The following is a 22,387-nucleotide window of genomic DNA, read 5'->3' as shown; positions in this document are numbered from 1 at the left end:
AAACTAAATTAATAACACATTTTTTCAAATTGAAAACAAAAATTCTAGAATTTCTGTGCCAAAATTTCAAGATCCTTAAAAAAGCGCATTGAAATTGCACAGCAACGCCCACCCCAGTAGGTGGGCAAAAAGCATAAATTCTCTGTTTCTGTGTGTTCACGATTTTTTTGTCCCCTGTTGGGGTGCAAAAAACCACAATCGCACCCAACACCCACCATTTGCGTCGTCGTGTTACGACGAGGGTAGCTTTGGGACTAACTAAAGTTTACCCACTGGGGCGTCAGTGCTTGTTTTCTGTTTTTTGGGTTCGGTTTGACTCTGTTGGGCTACAAAATTAATCGCTTCTTTCCAGAGGGGAGGCAGCTTTTGTTGTTGTTTGGGGAGTAGTTTTTGTCTTTTTTTGTGTGTGGTTTCATTCCATTCATAAACTGTTTGTTTGCGTTATGACTGTCTGATTTTTTTTATCCATTTGTCGTGACGCGATGGGTGGTCTCGTGCGCGATATTTTGGATGTTTTGAGAAAGTTTAAAAAAAAGTTGTGACCCTTCACTAATGGCTTTCGAATAAAATAGTTAGCTTGGTCAAGATTATGTTCAAATAATTTATTGTAGTTTTTTTTTATAATCATATTTTTTTCAAGAAAACAGTAAATTTGTTGCTGAATTAAGGTAGTTAAGACAGAAAAGTGAGATGGTATTATTGCAATAAAATACCAAGTACATGTTTGTAAGTTATGATTGCAAAAAAAATGTAAAATAATCAATAATAATTCTTTTGAAATAAGAAAACAAAATCTATACTTTTTCCATCGATTCTTCAAAATGTTAAAATCTTTGTGAACTGTTTTGGGTCGTTTATTATGCATCTAAATCAACAATTTTGTTTTATAACCGATTCAATTCAATAGTGAAAAAAAAATAGTTACACCTTCAAAATCAAATGATTATCAAATCATTATTCCCCTAAGTAGTGTATTGTTAAATTATTGTTGTTTAGTTATTGTTTAACGACTACCAGTCCTACTGCAAAGCCAAAACATATTCAAAATTGTTGAAGGGTAACATTTTGAAAACAAAAGTTATTAATGAACATTTCCCTTAAAAGCATAATTTGCTCGATTTAAGAATTTTGGAAACTAATTGATACTAATATTTCCAGAAGTCATTTTTGAATTATAAGCATTATTGAAAGAAATCGAAGTATTTTTCTTAAATTTTACTTTTACACATTGTCAAATCTCATTTCAAATCTCTTCTCTATTACATTTATCTGATCTAGTGGCCATAAAAATATACAAATTAGTTGTTTTGTAATCATTAATTTACAAAATTTCTAAGTAAATAAAAAACTTTTTGGGGCTCTGTAAATCGGAATTTGATCAAAATTCAAATTTAGATCAATGCAAGAAAATGTATTTCAAACTGTTTTCAGTTTATTTAACATATTTTTCTATACAATTTTCGTGTTTTTTTTAATTTTTAGTTTGTCCCTGATTCTTCACCTGATGATGGTTGATTGACTGCAACGGACTTACTAGCATTATTTTTTTTACGCGGCAAAAAAAATACATTGGAATTTGATCAAAGTTCGTCAGCTTCTATCGGATGGTGAAGTAAAACGTCGGTCCCGGTTTCTCCTGTCTCGTCAGAGGCGCTGGAGCAGAAATCCCACGTTAGAGGAAGGCCATGCCCCGGGGGGCGTAGTGCCAATAGTTTCGTTTTTTCGTTATTTAATCTAACTTCAAATTTCATTGAAATATTTTTTTAATATTTTTTGTGGCCGGATTTTTCAGGTTGATTTGCAACGGATTTTCAAGCATTTAATAATTTATTTTTAGTTTATTTTTGAAAAACGTTTAAAAAACCCTAAACAAACATGGATGTGAATTAATTATGAAATTGTTTAAGAGCATGAAACAGTTTTCTTTCCAGAATACGTTTTGAATTTTTAATTCCAAATTTGAAATATTTCATTGAAGATTCAAAAATTCCTTTACTTAGGTTATGATAAATTCTGCTTAAATTTCACGATGAATGCATTCGAAAATCTTTTCGAAACTAAACTTTTTCTTATTTTGCTCTGAATTTTTAGTTATTTAGAAAAAAAGGTACACAGAAAAAAAATCATGGTAATATTACATCTGGGAAGGGGTACATCTTTTATGTCAGAAAAAAGGTGTGATTTTACCTTTAGAAATGTGTAATTTTACCACTTTTCTGGTGTAATGCCACTTTTTCAGTCTAAATTGAGGTAAAATTACATCATAAAAGCGGTAATATTAACCTTCCAAATTTCAGCTTCCAAATTTACATTATTTTTTACTGTGTAGTTTCAATGTTATATTTAGGAATAATTTTTTTTAAATAATAAATGAATGTATTCCTTTCCCTTATTAAAAAATATTATCGGTGCGAAAATGCATATTAAATGCAAACATTTTTGGGAGAAAAGTAAACAATCGTTACTCTGGTTGAAGTTTCATATTATTTTAGTACACTTGAACTTTTTAAGATGGTTTTGTTTCAATCTAAAAAAAACCTTATTTTGTGAACCAAGCCAAAAAAAATTATATTAAAGTGGTTTACAGTAAACTAAACACTTACCATTTACGCTTGCTGATATACTAATTTTTCAAATTATGATACATCCATAAATATTTACAAGTCCTGTTGAATATTTTTAACGTTTTGCCTTCCTCACCTTACTGAGGAAAGGCTATAAAATCACTCGAAAAATGAACTTCTTAATTCGACCTCGAAGACCTACCTTCACGTATACCTATCGACTCAGAATCAAATTCTGAGCAAATGTCTGTGCGTGTGTATGTCTGTAAGTCCGTGCACCGAAAAAAATGCACTCGATTATCTCCGGACTGGCTGAACCGATTTGGGCCGTTCTGGTCTCATTCGATCCGTCTTAGGGTCCCACAAGACCTATATTAACTATTATGAAGTTTTGTTAAGTATTTCAAAAGTTATGCTAAAAAAACGATTCTGGCTAAAGTTTGAAAGATTGTAAAAAGGGTGGCTTTTGTAAGAAAACCCGTCTGATCATACATTTTTAGAAAGGTATTTGAAAGACCTTTCTAATGAGCCCAAAACATTGAAGATCTGATAACCCTATCAAAAGTTATGAGCACTTAAGTGTCATTTGTACACATTTCAGAGGCCGGATCTCAAATATTTTGATGAAATGTTGGCCGGGTCCATAATGCAACCCGTCGTTAGTTGGATAATTGAAAGACCTTTCTAATGAGCCCAAAACATTGAAGATCTGATGACCCTATCAAAAGTTATGAGCACTTAAGTGTTATTTGTACACATTTTAGAGGCCGGATCTCAAATATTTCGATTAAAATGATGGCCGGCCCCATGGTGCGACCTATCGTTAGTTGTACAATTGAAAGACCTTTCTAATGAGCCCAAAACATTGAAGATCTGATAACCCTATCAAAAGTTATGACAACCGAAGTGTTATTTGCACACTTTTTGAAGGCCGGATCTCACATATTTTCATGAAAACGTTGTCCGGATATATCATGCGACCCATCGTTGGATAGGTTACCAAAAGACCTTTCAAACGAGTCCAAAACTTCGAAGATCTGATTACCCTATCAAAAGTTATGAGCACTTAAGTGTTATTCATACACTTTTTTTAGGCCGGATTTCAGAATTGATAACCCATCTTTATAAGGATTGATTATCACAGACCATTCCGTTGAGCCACAAAGATTGAAATCTGATATTTCTATCAAAAGTTATGAGCACAAAAGTGTTTTTATACACTTTTTAGAGCTCAAATATTTCGATGAAAATGATGGCCGGGTCCATTATGCGACCCATCGTTAGTTGGATAATTGAAAGACCTTTCAACTGAGATTAAATGATATAGATCTGATAACCCTATCAAAAGTAATGAGCTAATAAGCCATACAGGGAAACTTCTTTTCCAATTTGACCAATGGTTCATTTTATTATTTATTTTATCTCTTCAGTTCAACAACTTATTTTTCATACATTATGTTCACTACCTATAATTATATCAGCAAAAATATGATATTAAACTCCGGATTCAACAAAAACGATCGCCTCACGCCACCTTACGACGATGTTCGAATCTCGAACAATTTCCCATTCGTCGGCGTCAAAAACAACGGAACCGAAAATAGAACCCGTCCGCGTCCATCTCCAGCAGCCCATGGTCACAGTTGATCGCCAGCTGGAATGGCTCCCTCGGCAACGAAATCATCCGCAGCGGAACATTCTCGTCGATCATCTTGTCCGATGTTTACTTCCAGCTGCGGCCCCGTCGTCCCCAGAAACACCAATCCGCCGCCTGCAGGAAGTACCCAATCCGGACGGTTTCATCACCGGCAAACACAGCTATAACTTGAGATCCTTAAAAAAAACCGTAAACATAAACATTTAAATCAATGACTTCCAAAAGAACGGATACCACAAACTTACCGTGACGTCCAGGGCCATCGGCGCGGAAGTGGCCATTGCAGGGAACCGACATCAAACAAATTTTAAGGCGCGGGAATGCGGATCGCACGGATTGAGCAACAAAAAATGCCGCGAGTAAACACTCGTTTGACGTTTGTGTTTGTGAGGTTTGAGCTGAGAAGGTTTTGACGTTTTCTTTTGTGCTTTGAGATTTGAAGCTCCCGGGATTTTATTGCTTTTAAATTCCCGGGAAAAAATTATGTTATTAATTTTTTTTCGAGTATTGCTTTCAAATAAAATTTTCAAGTTATATAACTTAGGGTCCTAAAGCCCTCTGTAAATTTTGATGTACAACTATTAAAAACACACTTGAAACCATTTCCGATCTTTTTTTAATTTTAATGCAAAAAAAAAGTTGACAAGACAACATTTTTTCGATGGATCAACTATGGTCCCCTTGGAAAGAGCTGTCAAGTAGGACCTTTTCTGTAAAGAAGGACCGCGAGGTTATTTTTTTTAACTTGATTTTAAAAAACATTTTAAACTCTTTTTGATCGCACAAAGGGTCATTGTACTCAGAAAAATAAGCTCTATCGTTGTAAACAATAATATCAGCAATCTGAGCTTTATTTTAGGACCCAATTGCACAATGTATCAAACTAAAGATCTGACGACAATATCAAAATTATGGTTATATGTAGTTAAATTAAGAAAAAATGTCAAAATATAATTGTGAGGAAGGCACCAACCACCTTAAGGTGGATTAAGTAACGTTTTTTTTTAAATTAATTAAACCTTACTCGCCTTGAAACATATTAAATAAAAAAAAAGTTGGGCCTCAAAATCTGGAACGATAATTATTTTTGATTATTAAAATATCGTATAATTTTGTTTAATATTTATCACTTTAAAGCACCTGACCAACTGTCAAAAAGCATTTAAATATCTTTTATGAATACTTTCTATATCTTTTCGTACATGACTTATTTTAAATTTGTTGAAAAATACAGAAATTCGAACAATTTTCAATTCAGTTCATAATCGATTATCCAACGTTCTTGAAAAATATAAATCTATATAATTGAATCACGAAAACCCTTTTTTTTGTCTTGTTTTGGTGGCGGTCAAAATGGTGGAGTTGACAATACCAGGCGACCAACTCCTAAATTCTGACTTAAATTGGGCCTGAATATTTGGTCTCAAAAAAATGTGTTGTCCTTTATTCGATAAGATCTGGAGATTTAATTAATTGTCCACACAAAAAAAACTTTATGTATGAGGCGTGGACAATCGCTAGTTTCCTCCAGCTTTGGATAATCGTGTTTGGACTGTAATAAATTTTTATTCTGTCAGCTTTAGGTAGGTTTCGAACGAGATTTTTTTTTGTCAAAATTGTTTTTTTCGCTTTTAGTTGAACAATTGATACATGATTTTTGTTTATAAATCATTTATTCAAATAGCATAGCATTTTTAGATGATTTTGAGCAACATTTGTTCAGATTCGGCTTAAAAATGCAATAAATGATAAATTAACATTCATGAAATATGAAGGCTATTTATTTCTGCTGGATTACATTATTTTTGATGAGTCGACATGGTAGTTGCATAAATCATGATTTATCACGTTGCTCTATTCAATAGGCCTAGTTTTGATACTAATATCTCTTCTTGCTCGAATTCTTCCAACAATGACGCAACCATGTTGCACTTTATCTATTCTTAAACGCACTCTGTTCGGGACGTGCCATCAAGATTGGCTAACGAATTTCACACGAAATAACAACCAGCTCCCACTGGGAAGCCCCAAAACCACAATGTTATTATTTCCCAAAACCAAATTTCAAAAAAGAAGGAAAAAAAATCCTGAGACATCATCGTCCAAGCAGCAATCCCAGTCAACAACAGCAGCCTCAGTACAGCGTGAGTGAGATATATTTACGGTCCTGATTTCGGAGCCCACAAAGCCGCATCCATGTTTGGGGGGGACATCCCGGACCGGACACTCCGGATCCATTTCACATCCGGACACATTTGTCCCGGGGTTGGTTCCTTTTTCTTGCAGGATGGTACAAACCACGTACCAGCACCCCGAATTCGGTGCTGGTGCAGTGTTGCCAGTGCAACGGGGGAACACCCTGAAACCGGGGAGGAGATTCGCTCCGGGGACGATAAATTATTGTTGACATTTATGCTTTTCCTAAAAAAGGGGGAACATCGTCCTGTTCTGGTTCTGGCTCTCGTGCGGTTGGCTGTCGTCGAGGGGACACTCCAGGGCTAAGCCCGGGCTCTTTCTCTCTAAACGTTGCCTGAATAAAGAATTTGTTTTTGCTGGAACGCCCTGTCATGTTCTATCGTTCTCTCGTTTCGGGACGGAGGACCTCGTGGAGGTCGGTTCTGTGATTGAACCAAGTCAAAATTAAATCAAACATCGGCCCGTGTTCGTTTTTTTTTTTTCGGTGAGGTCATGGCAATTTAGACGGATGAAGTCATGTCAGAGTAGAGGTACGTGTTCGAATTAATTATGGGGTGCAGATTTGCGGCCGGCCTGCGGGGTCTTCTATTTGAACAGGATCCCTTCAATCTCCCGCTCGCTGCTTAAAGCCATTAGGCCTACGGGGCTTGGCCGTGTGGATTAGGGATCAATCGGTGGTGCCAAGCTCCAATCAACTAGGGCTCAGTACCCTCTCAGAATCTAGAAGAGCCGTTGGCAGTTGTCGGCAGCAGCAGCTGGAGAATATTAGAACGGGGCCTGATGAAGTGTTATTGCGATCGGGCTTCAGGGCAGGCCAGCTTTGGCATCGTGCCGATTTAGCAGTGAGCTGACTGGTGGTTAGCTGGTGGTTTTTGATTTTCATGCAGATTTGACCTAACTAGCAATCAAAATGCAGTTGTGAGAGGGGTTGCTGATATTCTGAAGAACGTATGAGTTTTCATTATAGTTTGCATGTTGACCCCAACAATGGTTTGGTTAAGTTTAAAGTTTCGATGAAAGGCACTGAAATAACCTTCCAACATTGACCTTTTCTAATTTAAACCAAACAATCTATGTATCCATCATATGATTTAAAGAGAGCAGTAAATAAGATCAGAATTACCTAAAGCTCAGCACACATTTCCGAGCCTAATAACCCTTCACCACTAAGCCTTCATCCGGGAAGCTTAATCCTACAAGCTTGGTAAACAAACAAGGTGTTTTTCATCTCACCCATTACACCATTACCATCACACAATCTCACACCCACTCCAACAACCTTGGTTTTGTTTCTTGGTTGTTTTCATTTTTCCCGAACTTCGGGCAAGGCAAAAAAGGCAAGCTACCTTCTTGCAAGCTTTATGAAAGGCTTCGTTTGCTCACTTTTGATGTGGCGGTGCCCGTCACGTGGTTCCAGGCCACCCCCCCAAAATGAAGCCGTTCCGGGCGTAAGGTTCAAGGCACGGTTCCGGAACGGTGGCCACCAACCGTGGCTGGCTGGCGGCGAAAAGAGTGTGTGTTCCATGGGCATCAAGGTGAGATCATTATGACGGTGCCGAGATGAAAGGAAAATGAGATGCTGCCAGAAGACTGCCAGATGGTTGGCGAGGGAAAACACACGTGTGTGCGATAGGCTTCAACGCAAGGTGATGGTGATGGGATGTAAAGTATGTCTGCGTGGAAATTTTTTTTCCGATGAAGCATATAAAAGAGTGGCAGCCGGTCGTGTGAGGAATGAAGTCAAATTTTATTGAAGAATCTGTCAAACTTTAACAAATCTTAAATCAATTTGTACAACTTATTTCTTATGTAACGCTTTGAAATGAGACTGAACACATTTTACTATATTTTTTGTTATTAAAATATGAAAAATTATGGTTTTTAAGGCTTTGCTAGCAACATTCATTCAATAAGACAGTATGAACTCACATATTTAGGTTTTTGTAAGTTGTGGTTTTAATGACATTGAACTTATACTGTTAAGGAGATAAATAGATTTATGGAAGTGTAATCAATCTAATTTTCAAGGCAAGGCCATGTTGTCTCAGTTATCAAAAGTCGTATCAACAATGGAAAATAAAAAAAAAATCTTGAGATTTTTTTCAGATATTTGTAAATATTTTTTTTCAGGGTTGGACGAAGATGCACACTTTTTTTAAAAATTCGAAAAAGAAAAACATAAGTTAAAAATTTTGATGGCAATTCAATGTAACATCAATAAAAGGTTTTTGAAAAAAGTGGGAAGGTTCTTCAAAACAAAAAAAAAACACTTTATTTTCAAAGAAATATAAGTAACATGGCTGAAATAAAAACGGCCGTCATTTACTATAGCTCAAAAGTCGGCACTTTTGGTCAACTAAAGCACTACAACTTTTAAAAATAATCGATTTATTAAGTTGTGAGTTGTGTAAACAGTGAAACAAAAATAACTGGAATTTTATGTGTAATTTTTTACTGCAAGGTCCTAATCATGATCTACAACTTTGCAAAACATACCAAATGTAAAAATTCTCCTCAAGGTACGTTTTTTTTTTGGTCATCTCTCAATGTGTATGCAAATTTGTACGGAGAAACTAATTATACAAAATTGCTTATTAAAATCTTATTAAATCGATGGACAAAGTTTCATACAAATAAAAAAATACATTCGTGAAATTTTCAGATTTCTTCTAACACATTTTAAAAAAAATCAAGACTAACATTTCAAAAGTTCCAAATATTGAATATTACGCCCCTTTGAAATTTTAGTCTTGATTTAAAAAATTTGAAAATATTTTTTTCGAAAAGATTGGAAAATTTCACGAGTTCTACAATTCAACATTGAAAATCGGACCTTTAGTTGCTGAGACATCGACATTAGAAAATGGTGGGTTGTTTGGGTGAGACTCAGAAAACATCAATTTTCATCTTTTTAAATCTTTGCATGGCAGTATCTCAGCAAACTAAGGGTCGTATCAACAAAGTTCAAAAAAGCAAAATGTAGAGAATTTTCTCAGCTTCTCATTTTTTTTAAAGTGGGCAAACATGGGCACCAATTTTAAAAAAAATGAATAGGTGCGACTATTTTGAAAAAAGTTACATAAAAATGGCTATAACTTGAAAACGGTGCACTTTTCACAACAAACAAAATTTCACTAAAGTACTTTTTGATTGCAAATTCAATTTTACATCAAAAAATGAAATTGAAAAATTTTTGCGACCAATATTTCGATTTTTTGAAAAAAATTGTATTGATTCAAAAAATCATAGCTCGGTCAAAGATTTTTTGCCCATTCTGGAAATTTCTGAAAAGTTGGCATTTGATGTCCTCTAAAACATATCAAAAAATAAAAAAAAATAAAAATAGTGTTTTTTTGCAAATCAAGTTTTAGTGACAAAAAGTTAAATAAAAAATCACCCAATTTTTTTTACCGTGTATCATTTTTTTTCAGTGTAGTCCATATCCATACCTACAACTTTGTCCAAGACACCAAATCGATCAAAAAATTCCTTCAAAAGATACAGATTTTTGAATTTTTACATATCATTTTTGTATGGACAGCTGCCAAATTTGTATGGAAAATTATATAGACAAACTAATGATGCAAAATGGCTTCTTTGGGCATACCGAAGGCACCAAAAAAGTTTCAGTCGGATTTAAAAATACAGAAAAAATCGAATGACCGAAATCTCAGAGAATTGCTCCACTTTGTTCGTGGTTCGTGGAAACTCTTTTTTCTCCGTGTACCTACAATTTTGCCAAAGACACCAAATCGATCAAAAAATTCGTTCAAAAGATACAGAATTTTTAATTTTCGTATATAATTTTTGTATGGACAGCTGCAAAATTTGTATGGAAAATTATATGGACTTATGATGCAAAATGGTTTCTTTGGACATACCAAAGGCACAACAAAAGTTTACCAAAAAAAGTCGAACGATCGAAATCTTAGAGAATTGCTTAACATACGAAGTTCTGTTTTTTTGAAAGAGACGTTCAATAGGCCGATAGCAAGTATCTGTCGAGTTCAGAAGTTGATTCAAGTTGAACAGCTAGCGTCCCGTTTCACCTGGAAAAAATGTTTACTTTTTGTATACTTTTCATGAAACTGTACTTTTATACTTTTTTACATCAATATTTAGCCAACTTTCATTTGAATTATTAGATTATAATATAGGGCAAAATTCGGATTTTGGGGGACGAAAAGGTATTTCAGAGTATTTTTTAACACAATATTTTAACAAAAATTTATTAGTTTTGGTAAAAACCTTATGGAAAATGAGGACCATAACTATTTCAACCAAAAATGTCATTAAAGTTCTTCAAATTTCCATCATTCTCAAATAAAGTGGGCAATTTCTGGTTCCTTTACCCTGCGAATGGAACTAAGTTATGCTATAACATTTCTTGAACTAAGCCTCTATGTGGCTGTCTTGAAAGTGTTACCCTTAAACTGATTTTACTTTCCATTCCACAAAAACAGATCCATAAATTTCAACCAAAACTGCGGTCGTTTCTCACCAAAAATTCAAATGAGCGTTGCCTGGTTCAACCAAAGCCCTTCCTTAAACCCACTTCACTTCACATTGATGGGGCAACGCAACGAAAAACAAGATCCAGCTCCCCCTACCCCATTAAGGGGAGGCTTTTCCTTCACCACACAACCCATTAATCTGATTTCCTTCTTTCTTTCTTTTCCAATCCGTAAAAAAAACAGCCTCGCGTATTCGATATGAGATCACGAGCGGTAACATAGGCGGTGCCTTTGCGGTGAAAAACATGACGGGCGCGATCTACGTCGCCGGGGCCCTGGATTACGAGACCAGAAAGCGAGTAAGTACCACCTCCTAATCCCCCCTCTCTTGGAACGCCCCTGTAATACCGGCGAAAACATATTATTATTATTATGATTTCCCGCTGCTGATGCTGATGTCGGTGAAAAAGGAGGAAAATTGCTTCCGGGATTTCACACGTGATTACCAATCAATGGTGGTGATGGTGGCTTTGGTGAACGCAATTGGGAGCTAATGATTTGATGAGCCCGCCACGGGGTGGTTAAGGCTTTTTGTCACGGGGATAATTTGCTCGGAAAGCCGCAATCCCTCGGCTTTGTGTGACGATGAAAAAATTGTGCCGAAATTTCGATTGGAGTCGATTCCAGGAAATTTTGGATGGATTCGGACGTTTTTGCATGTTCAGTTACGATTGATGGAATGTTTTTTTTTAATTTTTTTTTAAATAATTTGTCTACATTTTGGAAGTTTGAATATTTTTGCTAATTAAAATTTTGATTTAATTTTTAATAAACATATCATCAAATAAAAACAAAGCATTCATGCAAATCTATATGAAGGTTGCAAGATTCGAGAATCGGTGTTGATCTTCACAGCCAAAATTTCTTATTAATTTTAGGGCACTTTTAAGATAACACTCCTTCGACTTTGGACCAAAAAATGAATAACCAATATAATTTTCTTAATAACAATGAAATTTAAATATTTTTTCGTTTGTTTGTTCTAAGATACAAATCATCTGAAATAAGGCCCAACTTTCCCCATTAAAAATGGTAACATTGAGCCAGGTAAACGTTGAATATTGCTCCATATGAGTTCACCACCCGGGCAGACGGTAATAACAAAATTCATGCAATTTCAATAACAAATTCTGTTAAAATGACAGAAAGTGTTATGGAATCTTCCCGAAAAATCCATTTTTGCATAAGGGTTTAATAACAGTTTATGTTATCATAACAAAATTTGTTATTGGTCTGATATTGGTTGAAAGCCAAAACAACTTTGGAATAACATTTTTTGTTATGGAAGAATATCTTCAACTGTTATTGGGATGATCGGATTAGTTGTTAAAATAACAAAAAATAATAACAAAGATTTGTTCGAAGAATACCTAAAATTGTTATTAGTCTGTTATTACAATAACAATCCAATAACAAAAAAATCATAACGACGAATAACAAATCTTGTTATAAATAACATAAAATGTTATTGGCCCAGTATTTTCAAATATCAAAAAATGTTATTCTCAAGTTATTGCCGTCTGCTCGGGCAACAAAAAAAAAACAAATAAAATAAGAAGAAATCTATTAAAAAATAAGAAAGCATTGATGGAAGTTTTTTAAGCATTGCAGTAAATTACAAGAATACAAAAAATACAGTTTCTTGAATGGATTTTTTAAGCAAAAGCGTATATCAACTTTTGAAAGCTTTTGCCAGGAATTGTTCTCATAACATGAATTTTTCAGCAAAATTTTTCTTAAACTTAATTGGATTTAATTGGTTAGATCATGAGATATTGTCAATACAGTTTTCAATCATAATAATAATTTATTATTTTTATATGCCTAACAGTTTTACAGCTTATTCCGGGAAAACAAAATTTCTTAAATTGTATGTTTTATTTTTTTTTATTTTAGTTGGAATAATTTTTTTTATTGTAATTGTGTGATATTGCTGACTAATTTGTTATTCATCTATCCAATTTGTGGTGTTTTTCTTATATTGTAACTTGTGCTAGATTTAAATATTGATACAATGTTGTCAAACTACAATAAAATATAAAATTAATTTTTAACTAACTAGGGGAATTATACCCATTCTCAGCCTATTTCTATTATCGGCCTATCAGCACTTTGATCATGAATTACAGCTTTCATAAAGTGTTTTTGACTGTTCCAAAGTAATAAATAGCTCAAACAAAAGTGAGCAAGCAACTCTTCATTGTTGATACATCTGAAAATGTTGATTTAATAGCGGAAAACGGAAAAGTGATGAGAATTGGTCAAACGGCTTAGGGTGATTAAAATAGGTATATTTCCCTATTTGTTGCAAAAATCACTTTATTAATTATGTTTTTCAATATTTTTTTCTAATAAAAATAGCTCATGAAATTTTCTGAGGTAGTTTCTAATTTTGTTATTTTCAAACCCAACATGATTTTTCAAAGCAAGAGCAAATTAGGCTTTTCCCCTTTTTTGTTTCTTTAAATTTCTTTTTACACATTTTTTTTAAATGATAATTGTCTTTATTTTTTTATTTCTTGAAAAAAAATTAATAAATTTTCGAATGAAGTTAAGAATTTTGACTTTTTTTTTAAATTGATTTGAGTAAAATAAATTATTTTAATTTATTTTTGATTATGATAAAATGTAACCGAATTAACTTCAATTTTAGTACAAATAATGTTGAACAAGTTTCAAAATAAAATCATAAAATATTTCTAGAAATGATAAAATTCAAGTCACAACAATTCAAAAGTTAGAGGCTACAATCTGATCAAACTTATAACAATTGATAAACCAAAGTTACACAAATTCGCTGAAAATGAACATCAGCATTATTATAATACTGTTGAAAAATTTAAACTTAATCTGTTTGTGCATTCTTTGTCCTTTAAAATTGAACAAACACGAAAAATCAAATAACAGACAGAATGAAAGAAGATTTTTTTATGACATTCTATTTCTCGAATTTTGCATCTCATAAATTTCATGCTAAATCATTTTCAAGCAAAAATAATTTTGATTGTTGTTTAAGAACAAAAATGTTACTTCTTTAAAACAAAATTATGGCATGTTCAAATTAATCACAAATTCACTCAAAATAAGAGAAAAAAAAACTAAAAGAATGGAAATGACAAAACAATATCAGAATAGCCAATATAAAAAAATCTAACAAAACTGAATAAATGTCAAGAAAAATAGTGTTGAAATTAATATATTAGAACTAAATGATAGCTAATTCATTAAGTTATTGTCATTAGATAATTATTACAATTTTGTAGTTTTTTGAGCAGGTTGAGAGATTTTTTGTCAAATTTTACTAAGCAAAATTAGTTTAAAAAATCAAATCAAATTTAAGTACAAATCTGAACCGTCAACATTTCAAGCAATCTCTTCAAACTCGACAAAAATTCTCCCAACCTCCCAACGCAGGTATGCAAATTGGGTTCTTGAAGGAGGTGAACAAAATCAGTCAGCACAACACAGTGAATAAACAAGAGGCAGAAAAAAATCAAGCGATCCCTAAAAATTTTCAGTATTCCAATTTCAAGAAGGACATCAGCATCAGCAGCACACTTCGGTGGCAAGTGGGACAGAATGAAAAAATCCTCCAGAAAAAAATATACATAATTTATTATGACAACAAACAAGACGATTTTTCATTGTTTTACGACCTTTATTTTTCAACCAACCCCCTCAAACACACGCGCACACGCGTGCTCGGGAAAGCGTTTTTCCTGGAATTTTCATTTTCACACCGACTGGCGGGGCGGGACACCCTTTGAACTCTAAGCATAAATATTTCGCGAAAAACAGCAGAGCAGTGCGTGTGTGTTTTCGGTGATTTTTATTTGTTCTTTTTGTTTCAGAGGCGATTTTTATTTTCACCCGTTTCAAACCACCAGCTGGGGCCAAAGTTTTTTTTATGTTTTATGTTATTTTGGCGCATATTTTTGCGGTTATTTTTATCTCCCGCGGTCATCGTGACGCGACCCGGCTCTCGCACACCAGTTAAAATTTATTCCTTTTTCATTGTTTAATGTTTGTTTTAAATTAGTGGTCGGTTGTTGTTTTTACTTTTTTGTTTAATATTTGCTTTTTCATCAAGTTGAACGCCTCCACGCGGGCAAATATTTCGTCCTGCTGAGTAGCGGAAAAAATAGTCGACCGACCAGCATTACTTCCGACAGCTTTTGTGGTGGGATGTCATTCATTCGTGGTATTGACTGAAACCAGCAAAAGCAGCGTCGGAAAAGCTCTTATTAAAGATTTATGCTCGCTGGAGTGTGGCCAAAAGCTGTCATTTTTATTTATGTTTACCAGCATGCGGCAATTTCACTGCGATTGGGACTGGAATATTCGCGATGGTAACGATGAAAGAGGGACAGAGAGAGGAGAAGCTGTGAGTGGTTTTCCCGAGATTATCGTGAATGGATTTGATGCATGATTTATTTCGAAATGGAACAGCTTTGAGCGCCAAAAGCTACTTTTTATACTTAAAAATGTATTAAATTTGATGTAATCCTGACGAACTGATACATTATGAAACACGACTTGATAAAGCATCTATAAATCAAATGTTTAAAAAAATATTGGAAATGCAATTGTATCTTTGCTTATTTCTAACCGATTTCAATTATTCTTGTTGCTAATTTTTTTCCACAAATATATGCTTTAATCCTCTGTTATTTTTGTTTAGTAAATCAGGACTTTAATTAATGCCGTTATCAACTGTTAATTGAACGCTCAAATGTAACTTCAAAAGATTTTAAGGATCGTAAAACGGTGAAATTGATAGAAAATTAAATTTATTTTTCAAATTTTAAACTTTCAAAACTTGGGTTGATTTTTGATAGTTTAATTTGTTTTTCTTAAATGAAATTCAAAAAAATAAAATAAAAAAAGATGAAAAGTCATATGAGCAATTTTCTACAAAATCGGCCGATTTAGACCTTTTTTTTGGTGTAAACTTTGTGTGGTCAAACTATTTTCCACAAAAAAAAAATCAAAATATTTTTTTTTTTGTTTTGGAATTTGTTGATATGTTTTGAAGACAAAAATCCTCAACTTTTGAACCATACGGGAGAAAATTTTTGCCACCTGGTTAAGATTTTTTAAATTTATTTGGAGAAAAAAATTTTTTTTTCTTCAAGACTAGCATTTTAAAAGAGCCAAACCTTGAATATTACGCCCCAAACGTCCAAAATTTTCATTAGTTCCTGAGATTTCGGCTTCAGAAAATGTGGAAATGAATGGATTAGAATAAAAAAAAAACTTCAATTTTCTTTTTTTTATTATTCGTTGTATTTCAGCAACCAGAGGTCCAATCTTCAGTGTCTTTTAGGCAATTTTAAGTATTTTTTTTAGAGAACGGTGAACTTTATCAAAAAATGTGTAGAGAATTTTTTGAATGCAAATTTGATTTTACATTAAAAACTGACATCAAAATTTTTTAACTAGGCGGTTTTTTTTTCTCCATTTTTCTCTATAGTTAAAAATTTGCAGTTTTTATCCCTTATAAACATATCAAAATAATTAAAAATTTAAAAAATATGGATTTTGCGAAAGAGATTTTTAGTAAAATAAAGTCAATTTAAAATTTTGTTTTTAAAGTGAAACTATTTTTTCTGAATAGTCCTCATCAATACCTATAACTTTGTCGAAGACACCAAATCAATCAATCGATAACAAATTGGCTGCTTTGGTCATAGGGAAAGCCCTCACAAAGTTTCAGTCAAATTAAAAAATACAAAAAATAAAATTTCCGATTTCGTACGAAATGGCTCAGGTTGGTTTTCAACCAAAAATAAGTAAAAAGCTTTTCCAATGATTTTTTTTTGTGCCGAAATAAAAATCTGCTGCCTTTAACAATTTGGAAAGACGTTCAATTCCTCCTCCGTGTAAGCACGAGAGCAAGCAGCAGTCAAGTGCTCAGTGCTCCATCGTTTTTTCGATTTTTTTCGCCGTAAATTACCGTGATTACCCGCGAGTTTGCTCCTGCAGCATGCCAAAGGCCGGCCGTGGTCGTGGCAGTTCGAGTGCGGCCTCGAAAAACCCGCGAAGTTCGTCTACCGGCCGTGTGCAAAAAGGTAAACAAACCAACGCCGTGTCGACCGCCATCGCGCAGGGGAGCGTGAGCGCAGAAGGCATCGACAAAAAGTTGCTACATCCCGGATATGTTCCAAGATCACCAGTGCGAACCCGTTCCGGTACTTCCGGTGCCACGACCAACACGTCAACATCCGCCAACATTCCCATCAGGAACGAGTTCCAGATGCTGAGCGACGACGAAGAAAACAACAACAACAACACCGACGGTAGCAGCACTACCGACGACGACGATGACGATCGTCGTGCACGGAAAAAAGTGCCGACGCCAAAAACGAACAATTCTCCAAAGGAACGTAGACCACCTCCAATTTTTGTTTTGGACACGTTGGTGGACGATATTGACGAGTTGCTGGAAGGCCTCGGATATTGTCTGAAAATCGGTAAGTCGTCAGTGCAAGTCTACACATTTGACAACAAGAACTTCGACCTGGTTGTGGAGAAATTGAAGGGTAAAAACTTCAAGTTCTACACATTCGACCCCGTGCAGAAGACAGCCGTTAAGGTCGTCTTGCAGGGGTACCAAGACCGCCCGATCTCCGACCTCAAGAAGGACCTCTCGGGTGCTGGAATAACGCCGCGTGACATAAAAGTCCTCTCGCGGAAGACAACAGTCACAGGTACACACACACTGTACCTGTTGTACTTCGACCGCGGCACCGTCAAGATTCAAGACCTGCGACGAACTAAGGCGTTGGACGGGTTTTGGGTAAACTGGCGGTTCTACTCAAAGTACCCGTCGGACGCAGCACAATGCCACCGTTGCCAGAAATTCGGCCACGGCTCGCGGAACTGCAACCTCCCGCCCCGCTGTGTGAAGTGCGGTGAAACACACCTCTCTGAGGCGTGTGCACTGCCGTGCAAGGCGGACCTGGGAGACAAGGCAGAGCAAACCAAGGCGCGCATCAAGTGTGCCAACTGTGGAGGTAACCATACCAGCAACTACCGTGGATGCAGTGCACGAAAAAATTACCTCGAGGAGCAGGAAAAGAGGAAGAAGAAAGCAGCAGCGTCCCACCCTCCTCAGCGAAGTACGAGCGTAACCGTGCCGGCTGCTGGGCAGCGTACGGTTCCCGCGGACAACTCAGCATTCCCCCCTGGCTGGGGGCGATCGTTCGCCAGCGTGGTCGCTGCCGGTAGCGGCAATGCGGCCCAGCAAGAAGTCACCGGGGAAGATCTCTTCACCCTGCCAGAGTTCTTTGCTCTCGCGGGGGAGATGATGTCGAGGTTTCGGACCTGCCGTAACAAGGCGGAGCAATTTCTAGCCCTTGGGGAGCTGATGATCAAGCACATCTACAAAGGATAAAATACTGTGATGTAGTTATAAGCTTTTTCTCTTTCTTTCCCCTTTCCTTTGCAATTTTAGCAAGTTTTTTTTTTTTAATTTTTCTTGCTCTTGTTAGTGCCATAGTTATAGAAATAATTGTTCCAAAATGGATTATGGTGCAACACACAGCTGAAAGGAACTCCAAAACTCTGTTATGAACTGCAAAAGAACTGATTGTATCTTGATTATTCACCAATAAAACCGAATTGAATTGAATTGAATTGAAAGACGTTCAATTTAGCAAAATATAGTAAGTTCGAAAATTTCAAATCGCTGATTGTACTGAGAAAATGAAAATAAATTCTGCCACAAAATCTTTTAATGGTTTTTTTTTTAATCAGAAACTGAGTGAAATAACTTAACCATCTACTGTCCAAATTTTTTTTTCGTTGTTTTTTTCAATTTTTGCTTGTTTTTCACTTTTTTTTACTCTTGAATGAAACCATAGTCTGGCATAGTCTGGGGCAATATAACAATTGCTGCATACTTAATTTCTCATAAAATAAAGAAAATATTAGTGAGAAACACAGTCAAAGTTGACCCCAGAAAAATATTTTTTTTATACATTGGCAAAGTTACATAAAACAAGTCAAACTTACAACCCTAATTTTTTTTTAAATTTTAAGACCAGAGTTTTTTTTTTTTTTTTTTTAAAGGACCAATAAACTATTGTCTTTCATATTTTTATGGGACCTAATAAAAAAAAACTCTAGAAAACTCTAGTTCTTGTTTCCAATGCTTTTTTAAGATCGAAAATTGGTTGAAAATTTGTTTTTTGGCGATATTTTAGGTCGAATCCTGTCTAAAGGCAAGGTTGGGTTGTAGAGAGTTAAGCGGTGAGAAATTGGCATTTTTCTATGTTGCTTTAATTGTTGTAAAATTGGTTATAAAAAGGTGGATTTACACTTTCAAGTTACAACTTGTCATATCTTCATTTTGTAATGTGAGCCATTTATTTATATTTTATTTTATTTATGAAAAATAAAGAAGAAAAAAAAGAAAATTTCACATGAGTTTCATTTATTTACCCTGATATTCTATATTTCCTAAATATCGTTTAATGAAAAAATGTTCTCTTTTACTGAGAACATTTTTTTAAACTAAATTCTCTAGTTTAAAGAAAATGTTTATATTACTTGTGGGTTGAGATAGATCTATCTTCATTTTTTTTTTGTTTCATTATTCGTAATTGCCTCAATAAAGATATAATAATTCTTTATATTATTTTAAGTATCTGAACAATTAAGTAGTCCAGTATTTTTTTTTTAAAGCATACACATTTTAGATTTTTTATGCCAAAAGTATTTTTTCTTTATCAAGTGATTTGAAATTGCAAAAATTTACCAAATTGTTTAAACTTCAAAAAATCAAACCATCCACATTAACGACCCCCGGGTCTTTTGTGGTCTCTATTGCAAGTTTCTGCTCGAACCTAGGAGTCCGAAGGCTTGAATGGGGAGAGCACCCAAACCTCTTTCTACTGCAAGGAACCTTCCACCCCAGTGTTTGAACTGACGACCTTTGGATTGCGAGTCCAACCGCCGCCAGCGATTCCACCGGAGTAGGCTTGGTTTGGTGTGTTGTTTGTACTTATGGCATGGAGACGACTCCTACACCTGGAATGACTTAACGGCCTAACAACCAAGGCCGGGACCGACATTTTACTTCCTCATCCGATGGAAGGTTGCAGCAGATGGGAATCGAACCCAGAATCATCCGCTTACAAAGCGGACAGCGTAACCATTCGGCCACGCACTGCCTGTGTTTAAACTTGTTTTCCTTAAAATCTATAAAGCTTGAAAATAAAAAAAAAACATTTTCAAAAAATTGTATAGATAAATTACATAAAACAGCCATACAGCAGATTACAGCCGATTATCATACAGCAGATTATCATATTTTTATTCGTGAATTAGGTTTGAGTTTTTTTTAACATCAAAAAAAATAACTAATCCAAACAGAACGAGTTTCAAGTCGGTGCCGAGATTTTTGACTGATCACTTCAGGATCACCCCAGGTCGTCCACAGTCTTGGACCGACATACGGTTCAACGGATCAAACGAAAAAAAAAACTTTTTTTCTATTTGTTTGGTGTAGATGCAAATTGATTTTTTGTAATTGATGAGAGTTCGACTGTTGTTATTATTTTGAGCAGCCGATCAAACTCAAAAAAAATATTGATTTTTTGGTTTATGGATTTTTATTCATTCATTCTGAGCTGTTTTCTTTTCGATGTAAACACAAAGAAACAATTAATAATTAAACATCAATCAACTTAATTCGACATGAGTGGTTTGTTCAATCATTTATCTTTGTTGAATGCGATCAAAGATTCATGACCTTATAGCCAATAACGAGTCCACGCTGAAGGCAATATTAATTTAATTACTTATTCCACGATTTTGTTGAAATAAACCAAACATCAGCACTCCCTCTCTGTCTCTCTTTCAACGATAATTGCCACAACATCGGAAAACAAACACCTTTTAACCGTTTACCGGTTATTTAATTTTGTCCGAAAAATATACTTAATTATTAATTTTCGTACCAAAAAGCAGTGGGACTCATTTCGGCGAAATTATTTCCACTTTGCTGTTTATTAAATGTGTGTGTCTTTCCAGGAAAATTTTATGCAGTGGCACGCAAAATTTAATGATCGATCGCTCCCGGTTGTTTAATTTATTGCGTTTTTATCACCCTCGTAATTCTTCTTTTGATTGATATTTTTCTTTTGTTGTTGTTTTTTTGGTGAAAAACTTTTTCTTCGGAAAACAACGCGCGCTCACGCATACTAATCCATGAATAAATTTACTCTTTTCTCTTTCCCCTGCTAACACAAACACACGCAAAATTGTTCACGCCCCTACCACGCGCAAACCCACACAGTACGAACTCCGGCTGGCCGCGTCCGATAACCTGAAGGAAAACTACACCACCGTGGTGATCCACGTCAAGGACGTCAACGACAACCCGCCCGTGTTCGAGCGGCCCACGTACCGCACCCAGATTACCGAGGAGGACGACCGGAATCTGCCCAAGCGCGTCCTGCAGGTCCTGTCTGGCGAAGAGAAAAGTCTTCCGTTTTTTGTTTTGCTTGACGAGTTCTCAACATTTTTTTTTTTTTTTTGTTTGCTTGCAAGTTGCGTGTTGACCCCACTCTCCCCCTTCCTTCCCACCCCCAAAAGTTTTCCCTGCTCGAAATATTACCTCCAAAGTGAAAGTGACCGGATTTGCGAGCCGTGATTTCCCAGAATTAGCATGCTTCTGTGGGCTTTTGAGCAGGCTTGAAACGGCACCGGATCGGAACGCTTTGAATTTTCCGACCTGGACGACGACGTCGTCGTCGGAAAATCTTCCAAGTAGGTACATTTTCTCAGTGAGTTTTTAAACTTTGGACCGTTGTTGCCGGGGCGCGCGTCAATTACGATGGCAGCGGCGCCAAAGTCTGGCCTCGTCAGTTCGCCAGACCGTGGCGAACGAGCCGGCTCGCGTTGAAGTTTGCGATGAAAAATGTGAAAGTTTCTTGTTGGGGAACAAGTGTTGATTAGGTTAGCGAAAGTTGATGAAATTAGCGTGAAATTGGAGTAAAAGTTGAAAAAAAAAATAATCGCGGCTTGCGAAATGAAGTGTTATTTTTTACTTGATTAGTTTCCTTCTACAAGCTGAAACCGAGCAACTCAAAAATCAAGCAATTGATCGATAAATATATTTCATCTAATTGTTGAATTTGAAAATAAAATTTTCGTTAGCCTTGATGGGTCATTACAATTTAAATAACTTAAAAAGTAATCTTATATTTGTCATCTACAGTTTGATTACCTTCGTACTAGATATAATGACTACTTTATTTTCTTATATTGTTAACAAAATGAAAAGACCAACAATTCACAGTGGTCCAAGTCACAAAATTAACTAGAAAATGGAGTTAAACAAAAATCGATATTTTAACACTTTGGCTAAATTCTGAGGGCAGATCAATATTCAGCGTGCAAAATTACATGGAAAAACTTATTTAGAATTTCGTTAGGGTGGTCCCATA

General features: G+C 35.2%; 1 protein-coding gene across 1 annotated transcript in view; it reads left to right on the top strand.

The window, feature by feature from the left end:
* LOC120424992 (neural-cadherin) overlaps positions 1–22,387 on the top strand; it is a 106,265-nt gene that overhangs the window by 23,834 nt on the left and 60,044 nt on the right. Inside the window, exons 3-4 of the mRNA XM_039589361.2 lie at positions 11,115–11,230; positions 21,235–21,399. Coding sequence (XP_039445295.1) covers positions 11,115–11,230; positions 21,235–21,399 — 281 coding nt within the window. The remainder of the gene's footprint in view (positions 1–11,114; positions 11,231–21,234; positions 21,400–22,387) is intronic.

The sequence above is a fragment of the Culex pipiens genome, chromosome 2 (assembly GCF_016801865.2).
Source record: "Culex pipiens pallens isolate TS chromosome 2, TS_CPP_V2, whole genome shotgun sequence".
NCBI classification, from domain to species: Eukaryota; Metazoa; Arthropoda; class Insecta; order Diptera; family Culicidae; genus Culex; species Culex pipiens.
Note: the sequence above shows the minus strand (reverse complement) of the source record. Positions and strands in the feature narration are given on the sequence as shown.